Below are 25608 nucleotides of genomic sequence, written 5' to 3' on the forward strand. Positions count from 1 at the left end.
TATTTATACCAATATGAACTCATGGATGTTTATTTTATTCTATGCATCATAATCCAGTACTGTCATTGTTTTATTTCTCAAATGGTCCCAGATTTGGCCATAGGGAGATTCATCAAGTTGACTGCTGCATCCTTTCAACATGCCCCTGTGAATTTTCGAGCACTCCTCTACTTTCTGGTACCATGAGATGTGGTTCATCTAGTATTTTTCCTGTCCCAGCCTGGAATCAATAGTTTCTCCAAGGAGCTTTAGTCTCTTTTATTGGAGAGTAGTGTTTAGACACCAAGATATGGGTACTAAAGTCTCAGTAGACAGAGCTATATTTACTTATTTATTCAATCCTAGGATATACATAAAGTAGTTTCAGAATTGTTAATTCATCACTCTGTGGGAATAAAATTTACTGATATTTCTATACTGCTTTTCTGTCTTTGCTGTATCCAATCAAAATACTGTTTTCTAAAGTTACTCAGGTTATTTTCTTTCTTACCTTTTCAGTGCCGTTATATTATTCATTTGTAGTGCAGTAAGGTTTGTATTCCATTTTGGGTGTGTGAGACATCATTATGGTTGTAAGAGTTAGACCTATAGAAAAAAGTCTATTCAGAAAATTGTCCCTCCCCTTCCAGTTCTTCCCGCCCTGTTCCCAGTGCTCCCTGTAGGTAACCAGTCTCATTAGTTTCTTCTTTCTTCTTCCTGTTTCTTTTGCACAAATGAGCACATATATTTTTTCCTCTTATATCCTTTCTTATGAGAATGGTAGCGTACTATAGCTACTCTTTTGCATTTGCTTTTTTCTGTAAGTATCATTTGTAGGGAGCTATAGTTTCAATATTTTTGTAAAGAGATTTACAGTATTTTTTTTAAAAGATAACTTGATAACATTTTGTAAACTGTGTGTTCTATGACTTTAAGATCTCCAATTATAATTTTTAAATTTGTCATCCTCTGCAAGATAAGCATTTGTCAAAGGGCAGTCTTGTATTTGGGAGGAAAATAGCTTGATTGTTTATATGTTCTTTGAAGAACTGTAATTGGTTCTGGAATAACTTGCTTTTCAGATATCTTAATATCTATGTTGGACTTCCTGATGTTGAAGAAAGCTTCAATGTAACTAGACCAGTGTCCCCTCATGAGGTAATTATCAACCTTAATTTAATTGGATTTGTTTGGTTTAACTGGAAGAGTCAGTGCCCTTAAAATATATTCTTAAAAAATGATTTAAAAATGGGAAAAAAATCTCTTATGAGACAAGATAACCAAAATAAATAAGCACCTGTATAATACCATACTATATTAGGAAACAGTTTTGTATGAGTTGGTTTATCATTTAATCCTAGTTAACTTGCATTGTTAGGTCACTGTGTCTTATTTATGTCCCGTTTCTGAGTTTTTTCATGGTCTCTCCACCCCCCATCCTTGCTGACCCCTGGTATCTGGTGCTGTGTGCTGTTCACTGCAGGGGTTTCTCGCTTAGCGCGTATTTTGAGGGTCAGCAGGCCTTGCATTTGCAAAGGGACTGAGGACAAGGAACTCACAGTCTAGCAGAAGAGGCAGAGGAGAAGAAAATGTAAATGCCAGAGTTTTAAAAGAGCTACAGACAACGGCTTCTAGAAGAGGCCTGTTTATTGGCCTTTAACGGATTCTAGATTTCTCTTCAAATTCTTCCACTTAGTGTTCATAATTGGGCACTGATTGAGGAAGGAAAATGATTTTTGTAGATTTTTCTGGTTTGTATTAATGTAAAGCTAAAATAGCAATTAGGAAACATAGCACAGGAATGTTTAGTAAAGAACAAGTAAGGTGTTAGAGTGCTATGGTTGTTGTCTAAGCAAGGTGAAACAGGAAGTGTGATCAAGTAACCAGATATTTTATATAGGTAATTTTGGTATTAATCACCGAGTATTGATTGAACATTTATTTTGTGCTGCAAAATTGGGAGATACAAAAGAAATAAGACATAATATCTTTGCTCAAGTTCATACTCTTGTGGATTAAAATAACAAAACAAATGAAACAGAGACACCAGAGTTTGCAGCCTAGACAGTAGGTAAGGCAAATATATGTGACGTTGGATTGAACAGGGAGTAGTGAGGACTGGATGTTGGAAACTGTGTGCCCCGATTTGGCTTTCCCCACCTCCGCTTTCCATTTGGCTAGAACTTTCCAATTTTTCAAGACTAAACAGCCAATTAACAATTTCCAAGTCACCTTCTAAACTAGTATATTACTGGGTTCAGAGAAGGGAGAAGACGAAGAATTCGAAGTAGTTCAAGAAGGCCGAAGCCACAATTGTCATTATAATAATTATTCCTGATGTTGAAAAAAACACATGGGTTTTTACTGCAATTAGAGAAAGAGGGTGCAAAGATTTCTTGGAGGGATATTGACTCTTAGCGAGATGGGGAGCGTGGGAGAGTAGGTGGGTGGGCCGTCATGGGACCCACAGCAGGACCGGGGATCCAGGTACTGCAGGCTCTACCCACAGAGCCCTATTCCTGTTGATAAGAGAGAGTGTGAGGGGGACAGAGGGGGCCCCAGAGGTAGTTTGGGGCTCCATGTTTACCACTTCTGTCAAATTTCATTTCCATTTGAAGGGATGAGTTTGTTAAGACCTATGAATGTCTGCCTATCATGGGTGTTACATTAGTTTTATTAACAAAAATGAGATAATATTTACATAGTACTCTGTACCAGGCACCATTCTAAAAATATATACTCATACTCTTGGGAATTTAAATTATTCACATTCCCATTTTACATATGAGGAGACTGAGATGCAGAAAGGTTATTTAAAACTTAATTGGTAGAGCCAGGATTTGAGCACAGAAAATAGAGTCCACACTCTGATCACCATGCCACCCTACCTTTGGTCAGGCCTGCAGGAGGCTTGATATAATTAAATATAAGGTAATATACTGGTCAATAATAGGACTATATAATATTTTTAAATCCTAGGCACTGTTAGGCTAGAAAAAGTTTGTATCTGTCTTTGGTGCAGTAAAAGCCAGAGAGGATTCAGCATCATGAATTGTATGGTTGAGGTTCAGAGAAATTCTCTTTTTGAGACTGCAAGGCACCTGGTGGCCATCAATATAATGGAGAAGGTCATCGGAAGATTTTGATGGGGTTTCCTGATCATGGCCCAGGCAAGGGCTTCTCTTAGTGAGTCAGCTCCACGTGAAAGGAGAGCACGCACCAACAATTCTAAAGTTCCACAAGTGACTCAGAAATTGTTAGAATGATGTGTTGAGTGATTCATGCCCTGACATATCCCTTGGAAAGGAATTTTGTGATATGGTTTAGTTTGTTTGGAGAATAAAAGGCAATATAGTTTAATTCCTTTAGTTTGTGCGTGTACATACTTTAGTTATTATTATACTGGTTGTTAACTATTTTGAATAAGCCAGCCACATTGATGACTTTACAAGGACCCAGTTTGCCAAGGATGATCTAATGGCTTCAGAGATGTGGGAGCAGACTGGTGATGGCATCAGATCAGTGAGAAGAAAATCAGTACCACATTTATTGTCCCATTTCTGGGCTGGCAGGGGTGGGGGTGCTGTGGCAATGTCTAGATCCATGGCTGGCATCGCCCCCTCATGGAGAAGGTAAGCTTGTAACTCCCAGTGCCCTTAAGGCAGCACAGGGGGTAGCTGTGTTCCATGGAGGGATCAGAGTCCAGCATGGGCCATACTTCTACTCGAGAAGAGCTCTTTGAGGCTGCCAGGATCCTATCTTTTCCAGAGGGGAGGAGCCGTGATTGTCTGATTCTCTTTCAGTGCCGGTTGCGGGACATGACGTACTCCGCCCCCATCACAGTGGATATTGAATACACCCGAGGCAGCCAGAGGATCATCCGCAACGCCTTACCCATTGGCAGGTGAGGACTGACACCTCCTGGAGCCTCACTGCCAGCATCGCGGCCCTGTGAGGGGACCGCGAACAAGTACTAATGCTCTTCTTGCCCTATTTCCTCATCTGAAAAATGGGGCAGATGGATCATACTTCACGGGGTTATTTTATGGGTCCAGTGAGTCAGCACATGGAAAGCACTTGGAGCAGCGTCCGTCACGTTGTTGTGGTTGTTATATTTAAGTTGTGAAACCTTTTCTATAAAGTTAAGGAAATTGCTTCCATTTCCTCCTGTAACTCCAGGCTCTTAGGGAAACATTGGGTAAGATAGCATTTCACCGAACTCTCCTGGGCTGGTCTTCTTGGTGGATTCTTACATATTTTGAGTTTTCCTGGAAGAATGAGTGTTCATAGCAGTATTTAAGGCAGAACTTATTTACTTGCCCAGAACAAGTTTGGAAGTAATAGATAGCATCAGCTAGCATTTTTGCTGCCTGCTTTTCCTAATTAGGGAAATATATTGATTCTCCTGTAGAAATGGACAAAATCCACAATATTTAATAATGAGTTTAATAATGATGGTGGACTTTAAACTTAGTGCAAATAATTACCACTCAAGTGTTCCGCCCCCCTTCAAAAGTGCTAAGAGTTTAATAAACATCCATTTGTTCATTAAATATGCACCAGCTAACTGTCATTGTCTGCACTCTGCTGGGTCCTCAGGTAAGTAGAAGACGCTTAAGACATCACTTGTTTGGCTACATTCTCCTCATTCTTCACTTAGGAAAAGAAGTAGGGATATTAAAATGTTAATCTTTGTCTTAGCACGACTGTTTATCAGTGTTAAGATCACAGCTTCTCTCTTTCTTATAAATGGACCATACTTGTGTCCAGTTAAATCTTGGACTGTTGCTAAATGATCATTCAGTTTGAGTATTGTGAAAGAAAGGCAGGAGATCCTGGAGCAAACCAGAAATACATTTAGGGTTCAGATCCTGGGTTAGAGAGGGGCGGGGAAGGATGGGCATGTAACTGGTATTTGTTGAATACCTGCCAGGTGCCAGGTCCTGTGATAGGTGATTTCATTTGTTAGTCCTGCATTCCAAAAAACGACTCTGTTAATTAGACTGCTTATATGTACCATGTACTACCATAATTGGAAACGTTATCTCATTTAATTGTTTTTTTGAACTAAGAAGTTTTTCGTTTAATCCAAATAATATTTATACTTGGTAGCAAATCAAATAGTACATAAGAACATTTGATACAAAGCAGGAGTCTTCCTCCCTACCCTTCCTCATCCCTAGTCCCATTCCTGACCTTGTAACCAGTTCTGTTATTTCTGCCGGTTATTACATCCATAACTTTAAATGCTATGCTTATACCTTTTTTTCTTGCTACATCAATTTTAGATAACTATTTTTTGACTCCTAATATAGAAGGTGTGGATTGGTTTATTTGTATCATTCACTTTCCTTCTCCCTTCCTCTTCCAAATTTTGTTTCTTATTTTTAATTCTTCTTTTGGTTATTCTGGTAATTTTAATATTCTTAAAATTTTTAAAATAATATTCTTATATATTAGTCAGTGTCTTTTTTCTTTATTTAAATATCAAAATGAGGACTTTTTTTTTCTGGGTGGTTTTTTTTTTGTGTGTTACAGCGGGCCTCTCACTGCTGTGGCCTCTCCCGTTGCGGAGCACAGGCTCCGGACGCGCAGGCCCAGCGGCCATGGCTCACGGGCCCAGCCGCTCCGCAGCATGTGGGATCCTCCCGGACCGGGGCACAAGCCCGTGTCCCCTGCATCGGCAGGCGGACTCTCAACCACTGCGCCACCAGGGAAGCCCTGGCTGGGTTTTAAATCTTCTCGTTGTCTTTGATGTTTCGCATCTTGATTATGATGTGGCTTTCTCTTTATTTATTCTGAATAGATATTGTGTGGTTTATGCTTTCATACATTTTTTAGAAGTTCACAGCCATTGTTTCTTTGAATAGGACTTCTCACATATTCTGTGTATTCTCACTGTGTAGAAATCTGATTAGACATACATGAGGCCTTCTCACTCTTTCCTTCCAGTACTCTGAAACCCTCATATCTTTGTCTCTAAAATACATTCTTAATAATTTCTTCAGATCTCTTTTTCAGTTCAGTAATTCTGCCTTCAGCAGCATCAAATCTACTATTCAGCCTACTCCTAGATTTTTAAGTTAATGCTTACATTTCTCATTTCTAGAAGTTTTGCTTAGTTCTTTTTCAAAATTGCCTGGTTAGTTTTGATAGTCTCTTGTTCCTTACACTTTGATTCATTGTGCTGTTTCTGCCTAAGGGGAGTCACTTTGTTTACCACAAATGAAGTGTTGCCATTTGTGACTTTTGCTCAGGCTTGTCTGCAAAGTTTAAGGAAACCACGCATTTGAGTTTTTGTTATCTGTACCAGAAGAGCAGTGTGCCTGAGGAAATACTTCATTTCACTTGGCTCTTTCATGCAATACCATCTCTCCACCTTTCCTAGCATGTCAAACAGGAATGCAGACCCCTTGGTGATGTGTGCAGTGCCCAGTATGTATTATTTTCAGCTTTTTTTTACCAGTGACAACCTGTATGTGACATTTTCTTTTGTTTTATTTTAAACAGAATGCCCATAATGCTACGTAGTTCAAACTGTGTTCTTACAGGAAAAACACCAGCAGAATTTGCCAAACTGAATGAATGTCCTTTAGATCCAGGTATGTGTGATTTCTTGATTTGTGTCCCCTTCCTTTTTCTTTTTTTTCTTTTGCTTTTGTTTTGCTCTTGCTGTTGTTTTACCACTTTTCCTTAGAAACAATACCAGCCTTTCTGCTTTATAGTCAACTTGGGTAAAACTTTGCAAAACATTGAGAAATTTGGTTCCAACTTTATTCTATTAGTCTGTATTTTTAAAAGATATACCGTTTCCTCTTTTATTTCAAGTTTAAAACTTTAATACCCCAAGTTCTGATTTATTGCTGTGGCTTATCAGGCTTTCCTTTGTCTCTTTGCTCCGTGGTTTCTTTTGGTATGCTTAAAAATTCAAGAGTAATCTCACAAAGTTCCTTGTCTACCTCATCTGAAAAGTCACAAGTAGCTCACTTCAGGCTGTTTTAAATGCCGTATAGGGACAAGAAATGAAGGTCTTCTGTTTAAATTTTTTTAAGTTATGTTTTTGTACTTATTTCTAGGCAGTATTTTTTTTAAGTTTCAATATTAGCACTTAACAGAAAGTTCTTTTAATTCTTTAATTCATGTTTCACATTGATTTAGTTTATAGTTGCTCTAATCTAATTCCTTTAAATTTGCGTTGATATAGAATCCCAGAGGGTTTTGGAAAGAGGTTAACAAAGAACATGACTTTATTAGAAACAGAATTTTGCATAAGTCAAATATATTGCCTTGTTTTTGCTTATATCCTGAAGGTAAAATGAAGTCTCACTTTATCCTGTTCTGAATTGTGTGCAAAAGTATGTCATAATGTTTTACGAGTTTTATTGAATTTTGAATATTATTTTGGAAACCTAATCTTAATCTGCCGTTGTCAATGATTTGTTAGAAAACTAAGAGCAAATTTTAGATTATATTGAAGATTGTCAGTTAATTCTGTGCTTATAAAATCTGAAGACTAGGGCTTCCCTGGTGGCGCAGTGGTTGAGAGTCCGCCTGCTAATGCAGGGGACACGGGCTCGTGCCCCGGTCCGGGAAGATCCCACGTGCCGCGGAGCGGCTAGGCCTGTGAGTCATGGCTGCTGAGCCTGCGCATCTGGAGCCTGTGCTCCACAACGGGAGAGGCCACAACAGTGAGAGGCCCACGTACTGCAAAAAAAAAAAAGAAAAAAAAAAATCTGAAGGCTAATTTATTTAACATTTTTTTCATTCACCTCTCATATATGTCAGCTACTGGTGATCCATAGACCTTGTCTTCAAGAGTTTATCATCTTGTGGTTCATCTGTATAAAATTACGTGCTGAGACTATTACCGATTCGTAAAACAATATTGACAAACCCCTTCGAGCTGAGTGATGGCCAGCACCGTGAGGTGATGGAAGAGTGATCAGGAGATCACCGCCATTACTAAATCACGCTGTTGGGAGAATAGCTGGTGACACCTTTCTTGTTTCCCTTGGGCAGGGGGCTACTTCATTGTTAAAGGAGTAGAAAAAGTTATTCTTATTCAAGAGCAGCTGTCTAAGAACAGGATCATCGTGGAGGCTGACAGAAAAGGAGCCGTGGGTGCTTCAGTTACCAGGTATGGATAGCAGGGATGGTGTTCTTAAGAAATATTGATCATTCCATTAGTGTCAGATGATTATCGTTCAATACGGAGGTAGCCAGTTATTTCTCTCCAATCTGCATTCAATTAATTGTGTAAGTCTGTAAGCATAGAGTATTGATTTAAAATTTCCAGTGATGAAAGTGTGAGACATTGCTCAAAAGGCCATTAGTTATTTTATTCAAGTTGAACTTTATGTTAATCTATAGCATTAAAGGAACTTTTAAAAAAGAAATTTAAAAAACCACGCTTTAGTTTTTCATGTGACTTTTCAGTCTTTCACCATTTTACAAATGTATTCCTACTCTGATATAATCAGAGACTTTTATACTTAATGAATTGTATATCATGTACTTAACATTGTTAGTTTTCTAGACCAACCTCCTTCAGAGTGTACTCATTTTTCTACAAGAGTATCCCGTATATCACCCCTGTAACTTCTTTTCTCTGACTTATTATTATGTAATTTGAAATTTGGATGTTAATGAGTTCTGGGAATAAAAAAATGTGGCATAGTTAAAATGTCAGTATGCAATAGAGTTTCTCTTCTGACAACCTACAGTGAACTGCTTGGCTTAGAGTTTCTGCATTTTTCTTTCTGGTGGAGAGGCAGCTAACAATAGTGCCCATTTATTGAGCAGTTACTAGGAGCCAGGCAGTGTACTAGGTGCTTTATATATATTTAATTGTCACCTCAGCCCTCCAAGATAAGTGCTCTTATTTCCATCTGAGTAACAGGCCTTGAGCACAGGGTGACATCGATCATGAGGAAGCCAGCCAGCATTTGAATCCAGATCTAATAATTCTGCAACCCACATCTTCCTGTTGTACGCAGCTTTTGAAGCCAGGGCAATCAGGATTTGAATCCCACAGTTGTTCACTAGCTATGAGCTAGTTGGGGGGAATAGTTACTTAGCTTCTCTAAGCCTTGGTTTCCTCGTACGTGATTTAGGGGCAACACTTCGAAATTAGTGTTAGTATGTAGGAGATTAGAGCTAGTGTAAGTAGAGTGAGTAACAGTGCACACAGCATGTAGTGGGTGATCAGTATGTGTTATTATTGTGGTTGATTAAAGCTTGGAAATGTTTTAAAATCCACTAGGAAAATTACAGCTAACAGAGATCAATAGAAGGAGATTCCTTAGTTTCTTTTGGCTTCACTGTATACCAAGATTGTAGGTATATTTTATTGGATTATTAGTTTAAAAACTCAGTATTTATTCATTTCCGTGTAGTTTTCCCATTATAGTCTAGGCTCATTTTGAAGTTTTTCATTTCAAATGTATAAAATTGATCAGAAATATATCCCACACTAGATCAAAGCAATTCAGGTGGAATCAAAGTAAAGTAGGTCAAAATGAATTGGTGATTGTCACTCATTCACGCACAAAACTTCCACCGTAATCTCAAAGCTAAAGAAACAATTCTAGTGTTTTAAAATGTTGATGGAATTGGCGGTGGAGGCAGGAGAGGAGTTGTGTAAAAAGACACCTATTTGGAAGGACCTCATTGATCGTTGTTGATCAATTGAATCTTATTGATGGGTGGTCATTTGCTACTACCTGTTAACTAGCTTGGAACTAAGTGGGGATGTAGTTTAACCAACTTGTGTTTCCTTACAGCTCTACCCATGAGAAAAAAAGCAGAACCAATATGGCTGTGAAACAAGGACGATTTTATTTGAGGCATAATACTTTGTCAGAAGATATACCCATTGTCATCATATTTAAGGTGAGGCTGCAGGTATCTACTGAAAATTATAAAGAATTCTTTTTATGGTTTATTTTCATATGTAATTAGAAATTTGGAGCATAAGGAGTTCTAGGAATAAAAAGATTTGTGGCATAGAGAAGCTGTCAGGATTTAAAATTAAAAGCTAATAAGATTGGGGTTCAGGTACTTTTAAGAGTAGTGATTGGGCTTCCCTGGTGGTGCATTGGTTGGGAGCCCGCCTGCCGGTGCAAGGGACGTGGGTTCGTGCCCCGGTCCGGGAGGATCCCATATGCCGCGGAGTGGCTGGACCCGTGAGCCATGGCCGCTGAGCCTGCGCGTCCGCAGCCTGTGCTCCGCAGTGGGAGAGCAGAGTGAGGGGCCCGCGTACCGCAAAAAAAAAAAAAAAAAAAAGTAGTGATCTATTTTGTTTTTTTAATAGATACATGATAAAGAATTCCAGAAGTACAAAAGGGTATATAGTGATTAGTAAGCCTCCCACCCACCTGTACCTAACCGCAGTTATCCTACCAAAGGATACCACTGCTGCTGGTTACTTGTGCACGTCTCTAGAGATAGTCTGTGCATATACAGCACATGAGTATGTAGTAGGTTTCTTTTCTGTTGTTTTTTACTTACATACATTGCACACTGTTTTGCACTTGTTTTCTTTTTTGTAACTTACATCTTGAAGATAGTGTTATATTAGTTCATACAGAGCTACCATATTCTTTTTTTTTAAAATAAATAAATAAATTCATGCATGTATGTATGGCTGTGTTGGGTCTTTGTTGCTGTGCACGGGCTTTCTCTAGTTGTGGCGAGCGGGGTCACTCTTCATTGCCATGCACAGGCTTCTCATTGTGGTGGCTTCTCTTGTTGCAGAGCACGGGCTCTAGGCATGCGGGCTTCAGTAGTGCCACAACTATTTGTTGCAGAGCACGGGCTCTAGGCACGTGGGCTCAGTAGTTGTGGCTCGTGGGCTCTATAGCACAGGCTCAGTAGTTGTGGCGCACGGGCTTAGTTGCTCCATGGCATGTGGGATCTTCCCGGACCAGGGCTCAAACCCATGTCCCCTGCATTGGCAGGAGGATTCTTAACCACTGCGCCACCAGGGAAGCCCTACCATGTTCTTTTTAACAAAGGGTTCCATTTATGGGTGTACCATAATTTATTTAACCATTCTCTTATCAGTGGACATATACAGCTTTTGCTATTACAGAGCTGCTGTAATATTTTATACAGGGCAAGGATATCTGTAGGCTAAGTTCCTAGCAGTGGAATTTTCTAGGTCAGAGAGTATGGACCAAGTTTTTTGTTCTTTTTTATGGACTTCAGGATTCTGGTGAATTTCTTCATAAACACGAATCTTTAAAGCTGATTTATCTTGTTTGTGAATTGTTGACTTAGAACCCAAAAGACATTTTCCCATAGAAATAATGTTTAAATGGTAAAGTCTTCTCAGATTATTCTCAGATAATAATGGTCCATTTAGCCTGCTCTGCAACTTAAATATTATACATATTCGATGAATGGTTATTTGTAGTATTAGTCATTAATCAAACAGAAAAATAGTCAGCATTATGTGATACAGTTGATGCTCAGTAATTGCAGATTCTATATTTGGCAATTCTCCCACTTGCTAAAATTTATTTGTAACCCCCAAATCATCATGTATGGTGATTTTACTGTTATTCACAGACACGTGCAGGCACAGAGCAGCGAAAAATTCGAGTCACCAAACTCGTACATTCCCAGCTGAGATCAAACATGGGGATACCCTACCTTCTCATTTCAGCTCTCGTACTACAGACAATGCCCTTTTTGCAGTCTATTTAGTGCCATGTTTTTCAAATTTTTGTGCTTTTTGTAAGCGATCTTGTTGTTTAAAGTGGGCCCAGGCATGGTGCTGACGTGCTGTGTAGTGTTTCTAATCACAAGAAGCCTTCAGTGTGCCTTACGGGGGAAAATGTGTGTGTTAGATAAGCTTCATTCAGGAATGAGTTACAGTGCTGCTGAACACAATCGCAGTGTTAATGAGTCGAAGATGATGTATGTTAAATAAGGTGTCTTTAAACAGAACACACCTAAAACAAGGTTCTGTATTGATCAGTTGAAGAAAATGTAACCAGAGGCTCACAAGAACCTAACTCTGCATTTCTCCTGGGAACAATGTTTCACTGTTCACTAATTCAGTGTTTGCAGCAACTTTGTAGAACATGAGGTATATGGGTATAAAATGAATCTTGACAACTAGGTTAATTGAAATAAAGAGCTCAGGTTATTTGAGGAATTACTGAAAGATACTGGGTAATTCAGATAATTTTAGAGGTTGATAAGCCACCACTTGTTCATAGGTATTGAATGGATATTGGCAAGTCAGGTTCATTAACTCAGGACATATCCATATTCTAAAAGCAATTACAAGAAGGAGGTTGTAGGAAGTTTTTTTAATGCTTAGTATAGCTTAATGTGCTTTTGATTTCTCTAAGTGAGATGATGCCATTTATTTTCCTTTTAGGATGATGATGATGATCATAATAGCAGTACCATTATATCAGGGGGCCAGAGAGAATTCTTAAATTTACTTTTTTATTACCTTTCTTCAAAGTTTATATTTTTTGTAGTTATAATTTTTGTAAAAGGCAAAGTAATTTTGTCTTTTTTTTATAGGGATCCCACAGTGCTCAGCTCAGTATCTTGTGTACATAGTGGGGTTTAGTGGATAAAGAAAATTTTATCTGTGTAAAATTACATCTCCAGCAGAGGGCAGTATGGTACCATGCATCAGAAGGACTTTTATGGATGGTTTCAATGCTTGAAGGTGCATAGGACTGCTTTCCTTAGACCAGAAATTATAAATTAATTATAATGCAGATAATCTTATATCACTCATGTGGAAAATGGATCACTAGACACATGCATGCCTTCAAACCAGAAAATCTTTATTAAATACTTTTTTTGACTAGTTGACAAAAGTTTGATAAGACAGTTTCTTCTGTCAAATTTGTTTAATATTATGTTGTAAATGTATACATATATTTATAGCTGACTTATTAAATCCTTTTTAGAATGGGGCTATAAATTAACAGTGTGCATTTTTATGTAGCCAGTAGTTGAGATTTCAAACTTCTCCCTTTCTGACTATAAAATAGTCCTTGCATTGTAAAAATTCAGAAAGCCACTAAAATGTATAAGTACTTTTTTGGATATATTTTTTTCAAGACCTTTTTTCCTTTGCTTTTGTGATACACACATTGATTTTATTTTATTTTTTTTCATTTAACAATGAATTGTGACTAGCTTTCCTCATCTATTAATAAAATCCACATCATTATTTTTAGTAGGTATTGTATAGAATGTGTGTATGTGGTATAATCTATTAAGCAAATTCCTGTAGTGTGACGTTTACGTGTCGTTTTTTTTCCCCTAAGTTTTCACTCTTATACACAACTCTGGGGGTCCTTGTGCATACATATTTGTGCATGTTACTGATTATTTTGTGAGACTTAATTCCTGGACGTGGGATTATATATATTTTTAGAAACTTGGTGCATGTCATTATTTTTCTCCCGAAACATATTCATTACATCTTAATCAGTATATATGAATTAAAATAAATATTTATAAATTTTCAGTTCAAATAAATTAATTAAATTCATTGGTCACACAGTCACTTTTTTTGGTCTCCCACAATAGGGACGTTTTAATAAACTTGTTTGATAACCGCTATTGAGACTTTCCCATCTGGGAGGGAGCACAGAATATTGGTATCTTAGAATCAGACTGATCTAGGTTGATTTCCAGCCTCTCCACTTATTAGCTATGTGTCCTTGGGCAGATTTCCCAATCTTCCTGAGTCTTGGATAACTATATCTAGTTATTTATCCAAGTGAGCATTTCACCTAAGGGGTTTGTTTGAAGAGCAAATGATATAATACATATTTTGAACAGTAGACTGCATAGAAAGACAATGCTATTTCTTTTTACTGAGTTCTTACACATTTAACGTCAGAAGCCCCGGAAAATAAAGTAGGATACGAGAAAAGTCACATCATTTCTCTTTTTGTGTTGTGTGGCCCTAACACAGACCTTGACAGTCATGAGGACTTGATGGTTGTTGATTGTAGCCAACAATTGGCTAAAAGTGACAGAAGCAGCAGGGTTTCCAGACTCCATGCTGAGTCTGAATATGACGGATAAAGCTTTTAAGGCCTAGATCAGCCTTATTAATGGACTTGAATCACTACAGACGTTCTCCTGCCCAGGAATCTTCCCTACTTTACATTTGTATCCCTCAGTATTCAACAGTTGCACTATGATGGCATCTGTAGTCTGAAAATTTTTATGGAAGAGAGGACAAATATCAAGGGTGTTGGGCATTGTGTTATATTGAAATTTTTGATCTTTAAAGAGAAAAAAATTACAAAGTTAAAGTGGGCCATCACAGTTCTTTTATTATCTGCTAGGACTGCTTTTGGTAATGATAGGTTGACTTCTGTCTACTTTAAAGAAAAATTAGTGATTTCTGAATGTTAGATATTTTAACAACTTACCCATTTCCCTTCTTCACGTGATATATTTCAACATGTCACCGTTAGCTTACATGTCATTCTCTTCTGCTCATTAGTATTCTTCTTTCTGTCTCTAAAAATCACACTTTTAGTCACACTTAGTGGATATCCAAGGAGAAGACTTCCTGCCACTTTTTAAAGAGCACCTCCCCTTATTTTTGTTCTTATTGCTGATCGCCAGACTGGGTGACCTTCTGCTGAAACGTATTCTCTCTGCTGTTTTTTCATAAGGTTATTGAATAGCATTCACTTTTGACTTATTAGTTAGGTGAAATGATTTCAGATATCTGGAGTACAAAGAGTTCCATATAAAGCTAGTTTTCAGATGTCTGAATTATGTCTGTAAAGCAAAATGGTTGGGCGTTTTGCTGTCATTTCCATAGCAGTATGTCATTTATTTGTAGCTGTGACTTCCAAAGGCTAAATAGTCCTAAAGTCAGCTCCATCTTTGGAGCTGGAGCACAGTTGATGATAACCTGGCTGAGTTATCACCCTGTGTTTCAGTGATCTGTTATAGGAAGAGTTTAGGCCTTTTAGAGCAAAGCTTTGCCACTGATCATACTTTCTGCACATATGGTGTCATTTACCGTGTGCTTGGCATATCTTTGCTTCAAAGCTTAGAAATATTTGGTAGGCCTAAGTAGTCTGTTGAGATTCACGTTAGGCCACTCGAGAGTTTTGTGCAATTATAAAATTACTGCCTAGATCAGCAAGCATCAGGACAGCTTGAAGTGGCAATCCATATGTCAAATAAGGAAGGACTTTTTCATTATTAAACTCCAAAAGAGGCAATCAAGTATATAGTCTTTTTTACTTGGAGATTACTGAACTAAACAGCATTAAGGTAATATAGGTGGCATTCAGATGATTTAGATGTTAACTTGCCTAAAGAAAGGGGGCTCAACCAGAAAGCCACTGCCATTTCAACTCTAGGATTCTATTTATGTTTTAGTGAGACTTCTTCCTGCTGCTTGGTTTGCCATCTGTCCTGTACAGCAGCGCTCCCCAACCTTTTTGGCACCAGGGACCAGTTTCGTGGAAGACAGTTTTTCCATGGATGGGGCAGCAGGGGGGATGGTCCAGGCGGTAATGCCAGCGATGGGGAGCGGTGGGGAGCGATGCTGTGCGGCTCGGTTCCTAACAGGCCAAGACCGGTGCGGGTCCACAGCCCAGGAGTCGGGGACCCCTGCTGTATAGGTCTCTTTTTAGTGTTTAGGCTTTCCTCTGAGAAGGGAGGTGCATTCGTAACAAAGTTTCACATCAAAGGTTTTAGAGAAGGTGACTGCAAGCTATTGCCTTAGTATTGTTTTTTTAAAAAAATGCTTTGGTTCCATTGAAACCCATATAACATTATTTTGAGAGATTGACAAGTAAAAATTAACCTATATTCTATTTAGCTTTTCACAGAGAAATATTCTCATCTGATGTTTCTGAGTGGCTACTTGGCAGACCAAGGAGGAAGTGCAGGTGGTTCTACATATACGCCCTCCCCATTGGAGTAGATGCAACTCAGTGTGTTTGATCAAAGGATAATCCAGTTTTCTGTTTTTTGTTTTCATTTGTTTACAAATTAGAACTGATAATTTTTTAGGATTGCTTTCTTCTTTAATCCATGAAAGACTAAATGCCTTAATGAAGTTGTGTAATTTTTGGAGTCAGTGTCTAGTGTCCATTTGAATAAGTGCTTCATATCAGAGAGTAAAAAAACACGAAGATTAACGTATAAAAAAGAGATCTGTATCCTTAGAACTTCTTTATTTGTTCACTAAACAAAACTTTTTTTGAACAAAACAAGTTATACACTTAAAATATATTTTTTTAAGTTTAGTAGATTTAATTCCCAAAGTTGGTCTATTAGTTACCTGTGCTGAATAACAAACTACATCAGCGTCTCTGTTGGTGAGGGGTTAGGGCATTGCTTGGCTGAGTGCTTCTGGCTCAGGGTCTTTCATGAGTCGAGGTGTCAGCCAGGGCTACAGTGGTCTGAAGGCCGGAGTGGAGGTGGAGGGTGGCTCACCCTCAGGGTGAGAGCCTTTGCTCCTCACCTCAGGACCTTCCATGGATGCTTGAGTGTCTCCATGACATGGCCGCTGGCTGCCACAAGGGAGCCAGCAGGAAGCGGCAGTGCCTTCCGTGACCAAGGCTCCAGAGTCATGCAGCCGTTTCCACCTTTTCTGTATAAATGAGTCATTAAGTTTAGCCCACACTCAAGGGGAGGAGAATTAGTCTTTACCTTTTGAAGAGAGTGTCAGAGAATTCATGAATGTTTTCAAAACCATCACAGTTGGCCTGAAAGGGACATAGCATCTATTTAACTGCCCCCGAAAGCTTCAAAACTTTCAATAAGCTTGCATCTGATCCTAAGGTATCCAAATCGAATTTTAAGATACAGACTACTAAAATTCAAATGTTGAGTTGTAGGATGTTGAGCTGGAAGGGGCCTGGTTGTGCCCTGTCGTGACAAATGAAGAAACTGGGGTGGAGGAGGTGACGTGTAATAGTGGTTGTCAGGCCTGTTGTTGACATTCTCTCTTGGCTTTGGAGAGGTTCCCTTTCCGTTGTACTCAGGTTCATGTTCTCCATGTTCTGCCTCGGACTCAAAATTCCTTTTTCCTCTCTCTCTCTTGTGTGTGGAGAACTGAGAACTAGATCATTAAAGTTTAACTAGACAAGTACCCCTGGTTCTCTTTTCTCTATGTAGCTAAAGGAAGAGTTTTAATACAAACACAACTTTCCCCTTCACTCCTCTGCCAAGGGAGGTTTAGTGAGATTATCCTGTATTTCTTGATACGGCAGAATGCCAGGCAAATGTGTGAAGGAGTAAGCCTTAGTACCATATGGAATCTACAAAGACCTGCGTTGCCGGCTGCCACCTTGAAACACTTAAAGATAAGTGGGTTTCTTAAACCTAAGTGTGTTCTTGGTTTTATAAAAATCTCTTTAAAAACCTGCATAAAGTAGAGCTTGATATCTCTAGAATAGTGAAGTAAAACATCCATTAAGAAAAATTATTTTAGCCTGAAGGTGCATGATTTGACAATTCTCAGAGAAATTAATCTTGTGGCAAAACTAACTGGGGTTCTGTTTATTTTCAGCCATGCATATTTTCTGATTTACTGCTCTTTGCCTGTTTTGTCTTGTTTTGTTTTTTTCAGTTTGCCTTTGTAACGGTGACCAGTGTCTCCACTATACCTCCCTACTTCCTTTCTCATGATGAAAATCATAGGATACTTTAAATTAGAGAAGACAGTACACGTACAAAAAGTGCTTGAGAATGTTTGTTTTCCTCTTCCTAATCAAAATTTCTGTTTCAGGTTCTTCTGCAGCTTGGGCTATGGCTGCCAATGCCAGATGGCACCGTTTCTGAGAAAAGAGCTAGCTTTTGCTTAGAAGTAATACCCACAAACAATGCCAAATTAGCATAAGCAAATGTCAGTGAGTTAACACAAAGCCAACACTCATTCTATCTTTTCTTTCCTTCCTAGGCCATGGGTGTTGAGAGTGACCAGGAAATTGTGCAGATGATTGGAACAGAGGAGCACGTGATGGCTGCATTTGGGCCCAGTTTGGAAGAGTGCCAGAAAGCTCAGATTTTCACACAGATGCAGGTGTGTCTTTTCATGTTGTCCTTTGCTATGAAAGGGCATTGGAGATTTAATGCTGCTCATTGATAAAGCATCAGATGCAGTGACTTCTAAGGGTATAGGTTTGGGGAGGATGTTGGGGAGATGGGGGGAGTGGTAGAGAAGCTTCTTTGACTCATTATTTGAGGGATTGGAGGAAGCAGTTTGCCTAGACAAATTATCAGCCTTTGGTGTGTAACTTAGAAGCGGGGGGACCAAGAGGCTTTTGTTCTGATAGAATAGCAAGTACTCTTCTTTTCCTTATTTGCCTGAGTGATACAAGTTTTTAAACGACAGCAACCCTAGTGTAGAAGGATTTTTTTTTCATGTGTTTCTCTTTAGTATTCCTTTTTATTCCCTACTTCCAGTTGCTTTCAGCATCCAGTTGTATGTGGTCTGTATCCCTTTTCCTGAATTCGCAGTGTGTCCAGCAAGAAACACCCAGGTTTAGAACCCCTTTACCACTACAGAGCCTTCGTTGACCTGCCTTGGGCACTACCAGTTGGAACCTGTGGATTGTAGGACAAGACTCAAAGATGAAGTTAGGGAACTGTATATATGCTAAACGTAATCCGAACCATTGTACTTCCCTTCCTATGTGACAGGGAGCCCTAATTGCCATACTTAGGATGTTTAGTTATACATTTGTAAAGTGCTGTCCTAAGTGTAAATCAATAGTGACATTCCTCATAGTCATCCTGGGAGGTAGGAATTCCTTACTGTAGAAGCACAGTGGACAATTCTTATATATCCGTACATATATTGTCTGTTCTGTGGGTTGTTTACAAGGTATAAATTCCATGCTGCTTTTTTCTTGTCACCCAGGATGTTATTAGAGATAGCATCTTATATCTGTTAGTGTGTGTTCTGAAAAGTCAAACCACTCTTGATATTTTCATAGACTGAGCCAAACATTTAGGAAGGTTGATTGTCGTATGTAAGTACATATAATTCAAAAGCACAAATCAGTAGGGTTTATTCTTATCACTGCCTTCTTTTTCTGTAGTTAATTAACAGTCAACTCCAGTTATCAGGCAGGCAGCATCAGGAGAAGTTGTGTGGATTTAGGAGATTCTACTTTTGCCCTTCATTGAAAGTGAAATATTTAGTGAATATGCATTTTTGTTATAAACTGAAATTACATTGTCCAGGTGCTCCAAGAACGTGAAGCGAAAGCGTTAAGAAACACGGAGGAATTGGCTCAATTTTGGAAGACGCACTCTATGCTTTAAAGCTGTATAATGCCTTGGAAGAACGGTTTACCTTAATGCTACCCCTGTGGGTTCAGTGAGATCCAGTATTCATTTATTACAAACATCATCATTGTCGGTCAGAGAACCTTTTCACTGTAAAGCTATTTGAGCAGGGGCTAAACAGTGGGTTGGAAAATCATTCATTGATTTCTCTTAAATAGGTACTGACAGAAAATTTTAGCTAGCGGAACTAGAAAAGTTCAGTTAAAAGATGAGGAGAATGTGCACTTATTTAACTTAAGAAAGACAAATGTTCCTAACGTGAGAAAGACAAACAGGAAGTAGAAGTTTGAGATGGCTTGTTCTCTGTATGCTGGATTAAAGCAAAGATTAATTATTTGCAACTGATGAAAGGTTACAGAGGCACAGGTAATCCAAAATGGTGGATAAATTGAACATATGAATTAGGGTAACATGAATATTTTACGTTATTCTAATCGAACATGTAGCAAGTACGCTTTACCTTACGTAATAGAACTTCTGACGACATGGCACTTTAGTGGATTGCTTAAAATCTGTGTTTTGTTTTGTCTTTAATGCTTCCCTTTTCAGTGATTCCTCCACTTCTGCTCACAAAGCCTTTTTGCTGTTATATTGGTCACGGATGTTTTACATTTTCATTGCCAGGGGCTCTGATAAATAGAGAAGAAATTCGTTATTACCTTTTTGGGAGGATAGGATGCACTAGGGGTGTCATCTTGGCCTGTTTATGAACAGATTGGGCTCTTACCCTAACCCTCACACTGTGAACCCCTGGCAACTTTATTAGGTATTCTAGGGAAAAGGTGACTTTCTGCTACATCAGAAAGAATACCAGGCTCCCCTGTGTTCCTCTGTTTCTTCCTCAAAGAAGTGAAGAATCTTTAGCCTCTTTCCCAAGGGAACTAGAAGACCAAAATTTAATGAAGACAGCTCAGTTTAGGGAAAACTGAAGTGCCTATCTTCGTGGTTCCCACCAACTGCTGACTTGCCTCAGTCGGTTACTTAGTTACTACTTACTGCCAGGTTATGTAGCTTGTGTTTTAAAGGTCTTAGTTTATTTTACACTCTAAATGACCTTTTTTTTTTTAACCAGGGAAGATCCCTAGATTTGATGTCCAGTCTTAACAGAGGAGTTTCATTTAGTTCTAGGCACTATTTTAGTCATTAGGAATTGAGGGAAAAGACGACATGTCATCTAGTAAGAGAGCCATACAGGTAAATAGACAATTAAAATATAGTGTGATCTGAACATGAATGGAAGTACTCAATTCTTTATACATAAGGAATTAAAATAGCACAGAGAAAGGAGTGTGGTTAGGAAAGGCTTCAAAGAGGAAGTGATACCTGATCTAGGTTTTGCAGCATGGAGAAGAAATTTCTCAGGCAGGTAACTGGGGACAGGAATTCCAGGATAAAGAATCAGCCGTTTCTTCTAACTGAAAACCAGTTTTAAAAAAAAATGCCTTCAGGGCTTCCCTGGTGGCGCAGTGGTTGAGAATCCGCCTGCCGATGCAGGAGACATGGGTTCGTGCCCGGGTCCGGGAAGATCCCACATGCCGTGGAGCGGCTGGGCCCGTGAGCCATGGCCTCTGAGCCTGTGTGTCGGGAGCCTGTGCTCCGCAACGGGAGAGGCCACAACAGTGAGAGGCCCGCGTACCACAAAAAAAAAAAAAAAAAAAAAAAAAAAAAAAAGCCTTCATTGCTTTTACAAAATAATAAGAACCACATTATCCTCTTCTTTTCGAACTTTTTTTTATGGAAAAATTTCAACATATACAAAGTATACGGAATAGTATTATGAACCCCATGTGCCTATTACCCAGCTTCAACGATTAAAAACACTTTGCCATTCTTGTTTCATCTAAATCTCTACCTCCTCCTCACCTATTACTTGATTAGTTTTTAATATTTCGTTTTTTAGGTAAAATGTATATACACTGATAAGTACAAATCTTCATTGTATAATTTTTATAAGATACAGAATATTTCCGTTACCCCAGAAAGTTCCCTCATGCCCTTCCTAGTTAGTTTTCACCTCTATTATCTTCTCCCCCCACTGATCTTATTTTTTTCACCATAGATTAATTTTGCCTGTTCTAGAATTTTATATATGGAATTGTGCAGCGTAAACTTCTTGGTGTCCAGCCCTTTTTGTTGAGCATATTGTCTTAGATTCAGCCAAGTTGTTCCTCTTTATGTCATCTATCCATGTGGTCTGTTCCTTTTTATTGTTCTTTTGTTTTCTGTGTGGTTTTTTTTGTCTTTTTTTGTTTAATTTGGCCACATTGTGCCGCTTGCAGGTTCTTAGTTCCCGGACTAGGGGTTGAACCTGTGCTCCTGCAGTGAAAGCACAGAGTCCTAACCACTGGACCACCAGGGAATTCCCATGTTCCTTTTTATTGCTGAGTAGTGTTCCATTGTATGAATATACCACAGTTTGTCATCTTTTCCTGTTGATGGACGTTTGGTTTGTTTCACTCTTTTCCTGTTATAAATCAAACTGCTGTAAACGTTTGTGTACAAGTCTCTGCCTGAACAGTTTGGCATTTCTCTTGGGTAAATAACTAGGCGTAGAATTGCTGGATCAAAAACCAGTTGTGTATGTAACGTTTATAAAGTTGGAACTGCCAGATCTTTTTCCAAAGTGATGGTACCATTTTGCAGTCCCCCCAGCTGGCTCTGAGAGTTCTGATTGCTTCACGTCCTCACCAACATTCAGTGTTGTCAGTCTTTTTAACTTTAGCTGTTCTAGTGGGTGTTCAGTGGTATCTCATTGTGGTTTTTTTTTTTTTTTTTTTTCGGGCCTCTCACTGTTGTGGCCTCTCCCGTTGCGGAGCACAGGCTCCGGACGCACAGGCTCAGCGGCCATGGCTCACGGGCTTAGTTGCTCCGCGGCATGTGGGATCTTCCCGGACCAGGGCACGAACCCGTGTCTCCTGCATCGGCAGGCGGACTCTCAACCACTGCGCCACCAGGGAAGCCCTCATTGTGGTTTTAATCATGCATTTTCCAGATGACTAAGGATGTTGAACACTTTTTCATGCGCTTATCGACTTCCTGTGTGAGGTGTCTGTCCAAATCTTTCACTCGTTTTCCTTATTGAGTTGCCTTTTTATTATTGAATTTCAGAGTCCCCTTTAAAAAATATAAATATAAAAAAAAAATTAGAATTAAAAAATATACATACATATATCCTGGATATAAATCCCTTGTCAGGTTTATGTATTGCAGGCATTTTCTCCCAGCCCATTACTTCCCTATTCATTATCTTAACTGTGATGAGCAGTTTTTAATTTTGATAAAATCTGATTATCAATAGGGTGTTTTTATTTGTTTTTTTATGGTTATTGATTTCCATTTAAAGAAATCTTTGTCTACCCCAAGAGCAGTAACATATTCTCCTATATTTTATTCTGGAAGCATTATAGTTTTACTTTTTATGTTTATGTCTAAAATCCATCTTAAACTAATTTTCTGTTTGGTGTGAAATAAGGGTCAAGGTTAATTTTTTACTTTATGGATATTTAGTTGTTTTGACATCATTTATTGAAAAGACTTTCCTTCGCCCATTGAATTGCTTTGGCACTTTGGTCAAAAATCAATTGACCATAAAAGTGTGGTTTATTTCCGCACTTGTTATTCTCTTCCACTGATGCGGTTGTCCTTACCCTCGCATCTCACTATCTTGATTACTATAGCTTTATAGTTGAAATCACGTAATGTAAATCCTCTGACTTTTTCAGGATTGTTTTGGCTATTCTTTTTCATTTCCAGATATATTTTGGAATCTATCAATTTTTGTTTTTTAAAAAGCCTGCCAGGAGTATAATTAGCAAGTATGATATATCTCTTGGTCAGTTTGGAGAGAATTTTAACAGTAAGCCATCTTAACACTATTATATGTTCCAGTCCATGAAAATGGCATAACCCTCAATTTATTTAGATTTTGTTTTCTTTCAGCAGTGCTTTGTTGATTTCAGGATAGAGGTCATACGTGGTGTAATTCCTTCTTGAGGGGAAAAACTATTACCCCAAAGTGTTAACTATAGACTGTGGTGCTCTCTGGGAGGAAGATTGATGGCTGATACATCTATCTCCTCTGTATTTTCTAAATTTCCTACAATGATCATGTATCAATTTTATAGTAAGAAAACAAATTATAAAATAAAAAGGGAACCAGTATATTAAATAGCATGTAAATGCTGCTTTGTCATTGATTTATGACAAATGTTGATTTTTGACTAGGACCAATTCAGCTTTCTCTATAACCAGGATCCTTGTCTGTTTTGCTTATAGTGTCATGTATGGGTAGTTTAACAAATTCTCTCTGATGATGTCATTCAAACATTATTATAAATATATCCTGTTTTTTACAGGCATTAAAATATATAGGAAACAAAGTAAGAAGGCAAAGGATGTGGGGAGGTGGACCAAAGAAAACCAAAATAGAAGAAGCAAGAGAGCTCCTGGCTTCTACCATTCTGACCCATGTACCAGTGAGTAACCCCTTTGGAACTGAATAATGATCATTGTGGGGTCCATGCATTTCTGTTAAAGAATTTTGAATACAAGTTTACATTAATTAAAGTTTAGCTCCTTAAGAAAAGAGAGAATCCTAAGGAGGACTCTCCAGTGGACTGCCCTGGAAATAATCTTCCATTATCAATAGTGTATTTGTACTTAGAGAGTGTTAGCTGTATTGTATCATCATCATGTTTACTCTCTCTTGGTTCTTCTTTCAATCCAAAATTACAGTTTTTTTATATTCATGTATATAGTAGCACTGCTATTAGATTTCTCCTTTTGAAGGACAGGGATGGTGTCTTAGATATTTTTAAATAACTTAAAACAAGCTTACAGTGCCTTGCCCATATGGATACTTTTTTAAAAATTGTGGTAAAATATACATAACAAAATTTACCTTTAAAAAATTTTTTTCTTTAATTTATGTATTTATTTTTGGCTGTGTTGGGTCTTCGTTGCTGCGTGCAGGCTTCCTCTAGTTGTGGTGAGCGGGGGCTACTCTTCGTTGCGGTGCACGAGCTTCTCATTGCCGTGGCTTCTCTTGTTGTGGAGCATGAGCTCTAGGCGCCTGGGCTTCAGTAGTTGTGGCACGTGGGCTCAGTAGTTGTGGCTCATGGGCTCTAGAGTGCAGGCTCAGTAGTTATGGCACACAGGCTGGGATCTTCCCTGACCAGGGCTCAAACCCATGTCCCCTGCGTTATGAGGTGGATTCTTAACCACTACGCCACCAGGGAAGTCCCCCAAATTTACCATTTTTATATGTACATTTCTGAGGCATTAGGTACATTCTCAATGTTATGGTACCATCACTACCATAGATACTTATTAAAATATTGGACGGGCTTATCTCCTAGACCTTGAATTTTAGAGTTCACATTGTCCAGCCTCCTTCACTTACAGTGAAGATGCTCAGGTCTGGAAAAGCTAGATGATTTACCTTGTCATCCAGCTGGTTAGTTGTCAGAGAGAGAGAGAGCTAGAATCCCATCTTCTGACCCTTAATATTTATTTTTTTTAATTAACTTATTGTTAAACAGAGATCAGCCATGTTGGCAAGAGTCTTTCTTCCCCCACTCCCATTTAATATATATGCTACTCTTTCTAAATTATAAAATTATTTGCTAGTCAGACTGTCTTGTTAACCAAATAGTCTGGTTTTTGATGAATTGGCATGTGTATTATGCACAATGATCTAATTCAGGGATTGCAGACTCTACATTCCGGGGCTGATTATAAATAAAGGAAAGTTGAAGGCACTGCAGAATTGGACAGTGACCACCTAAACTGCATCTTAGTGATTGTTTTCTTATTTTGAAACACCTTGTCAGCCAAATAATATGGGTCTCTGATTCTGCCCTTTGGCTGCCACTCATTTATGTTTATCCTTGATCTAATTCAAAGAATTAGAAAACTCTTAATGTTAAAGCTGTGTCTGAACTGAATTTTAGGTGATTAGAAAAACAGTGTAAAACTCAAAATAGCAAAAATGAGTAGTGGAAACAACAAGGGCTTTAGAGCCAGAGAGATAAGGGTTCAAACTGGGTTTCTCAACCTCCTAGCTGATTTTACTTTGGGCAAATCTTAACTTTTCTAAGCTTCAGTTTTCTCATCTGAACAATGAAACTAATACCATTGTGCCAATTCAGTGATAGGGTGCACATAAAGCTCCATGGTTTGCTGGCTCCCAGACATGGCCATCACGTCTCCATTGGAGCCTCACTTAGCTTTGTACGACAGCTGAGGAGACCTTTTGGTTAAAGAGCCTTACCTGATAGAATGCTGGCTATACCGAAATTTATTTAT

The 25608-nt window shown here is 38.6% G+C and overlaps 1 protein-coding gene across 3 annotated transcripts in view; it reads left to right on the plus strand.

Annotated features, from left to right (window-relative positions):
• Positions 1-25608, plus strand: part of POLR3B (RNA polymerase III subunit B) — a 115571-nt gene that overhangs the window by 9155 nt on the left and 80808 nt on the right. For all 3 annotated transcript variants that reach the window (XM_067010026.1, XM_059080728.2, XM_067010027.1), the window contains exons 5-11: positions 1062-1137; positions 3783-3883; positions 6490-6581; positions 7999-8116; positions 9762-9870; positions 17909-18031; positions 23658-23777. In XM_067010026.1, the coding sequence (XP_066866127.1) occupies positions 1062-1137; positions 3783-3883; positions 6490-6581; positions 7999-8116; positions 9762-9870; positions 17909-18031; positions 23658-23777 (739 nt within the window). The remainder of the gene's footprint in view (positions 1-1061; positions 1138-3782; positions 3884-6489; positions 6582-7998; positions 8117-9761; positions 9871-17908; positions 18032-23657; positions 23778-25608) is intronic.

This window comes from Kogia breviceps, chromosome 12 (genome assembly GCF_026419965.1).
Source record: "Kogia breviceps isolate mKogBre1 chromosome 12, mKogBre1 haplotype 1, whole genome shotgun sequence".
In the NCBI taxonomy this organism is placed as follows: domain Eukaryota; kingdom Metazoa; phylum Chordata; class Mammalia; order Artiodactyla; family Physeteridae; genus Kogia; species Kogia breviceps.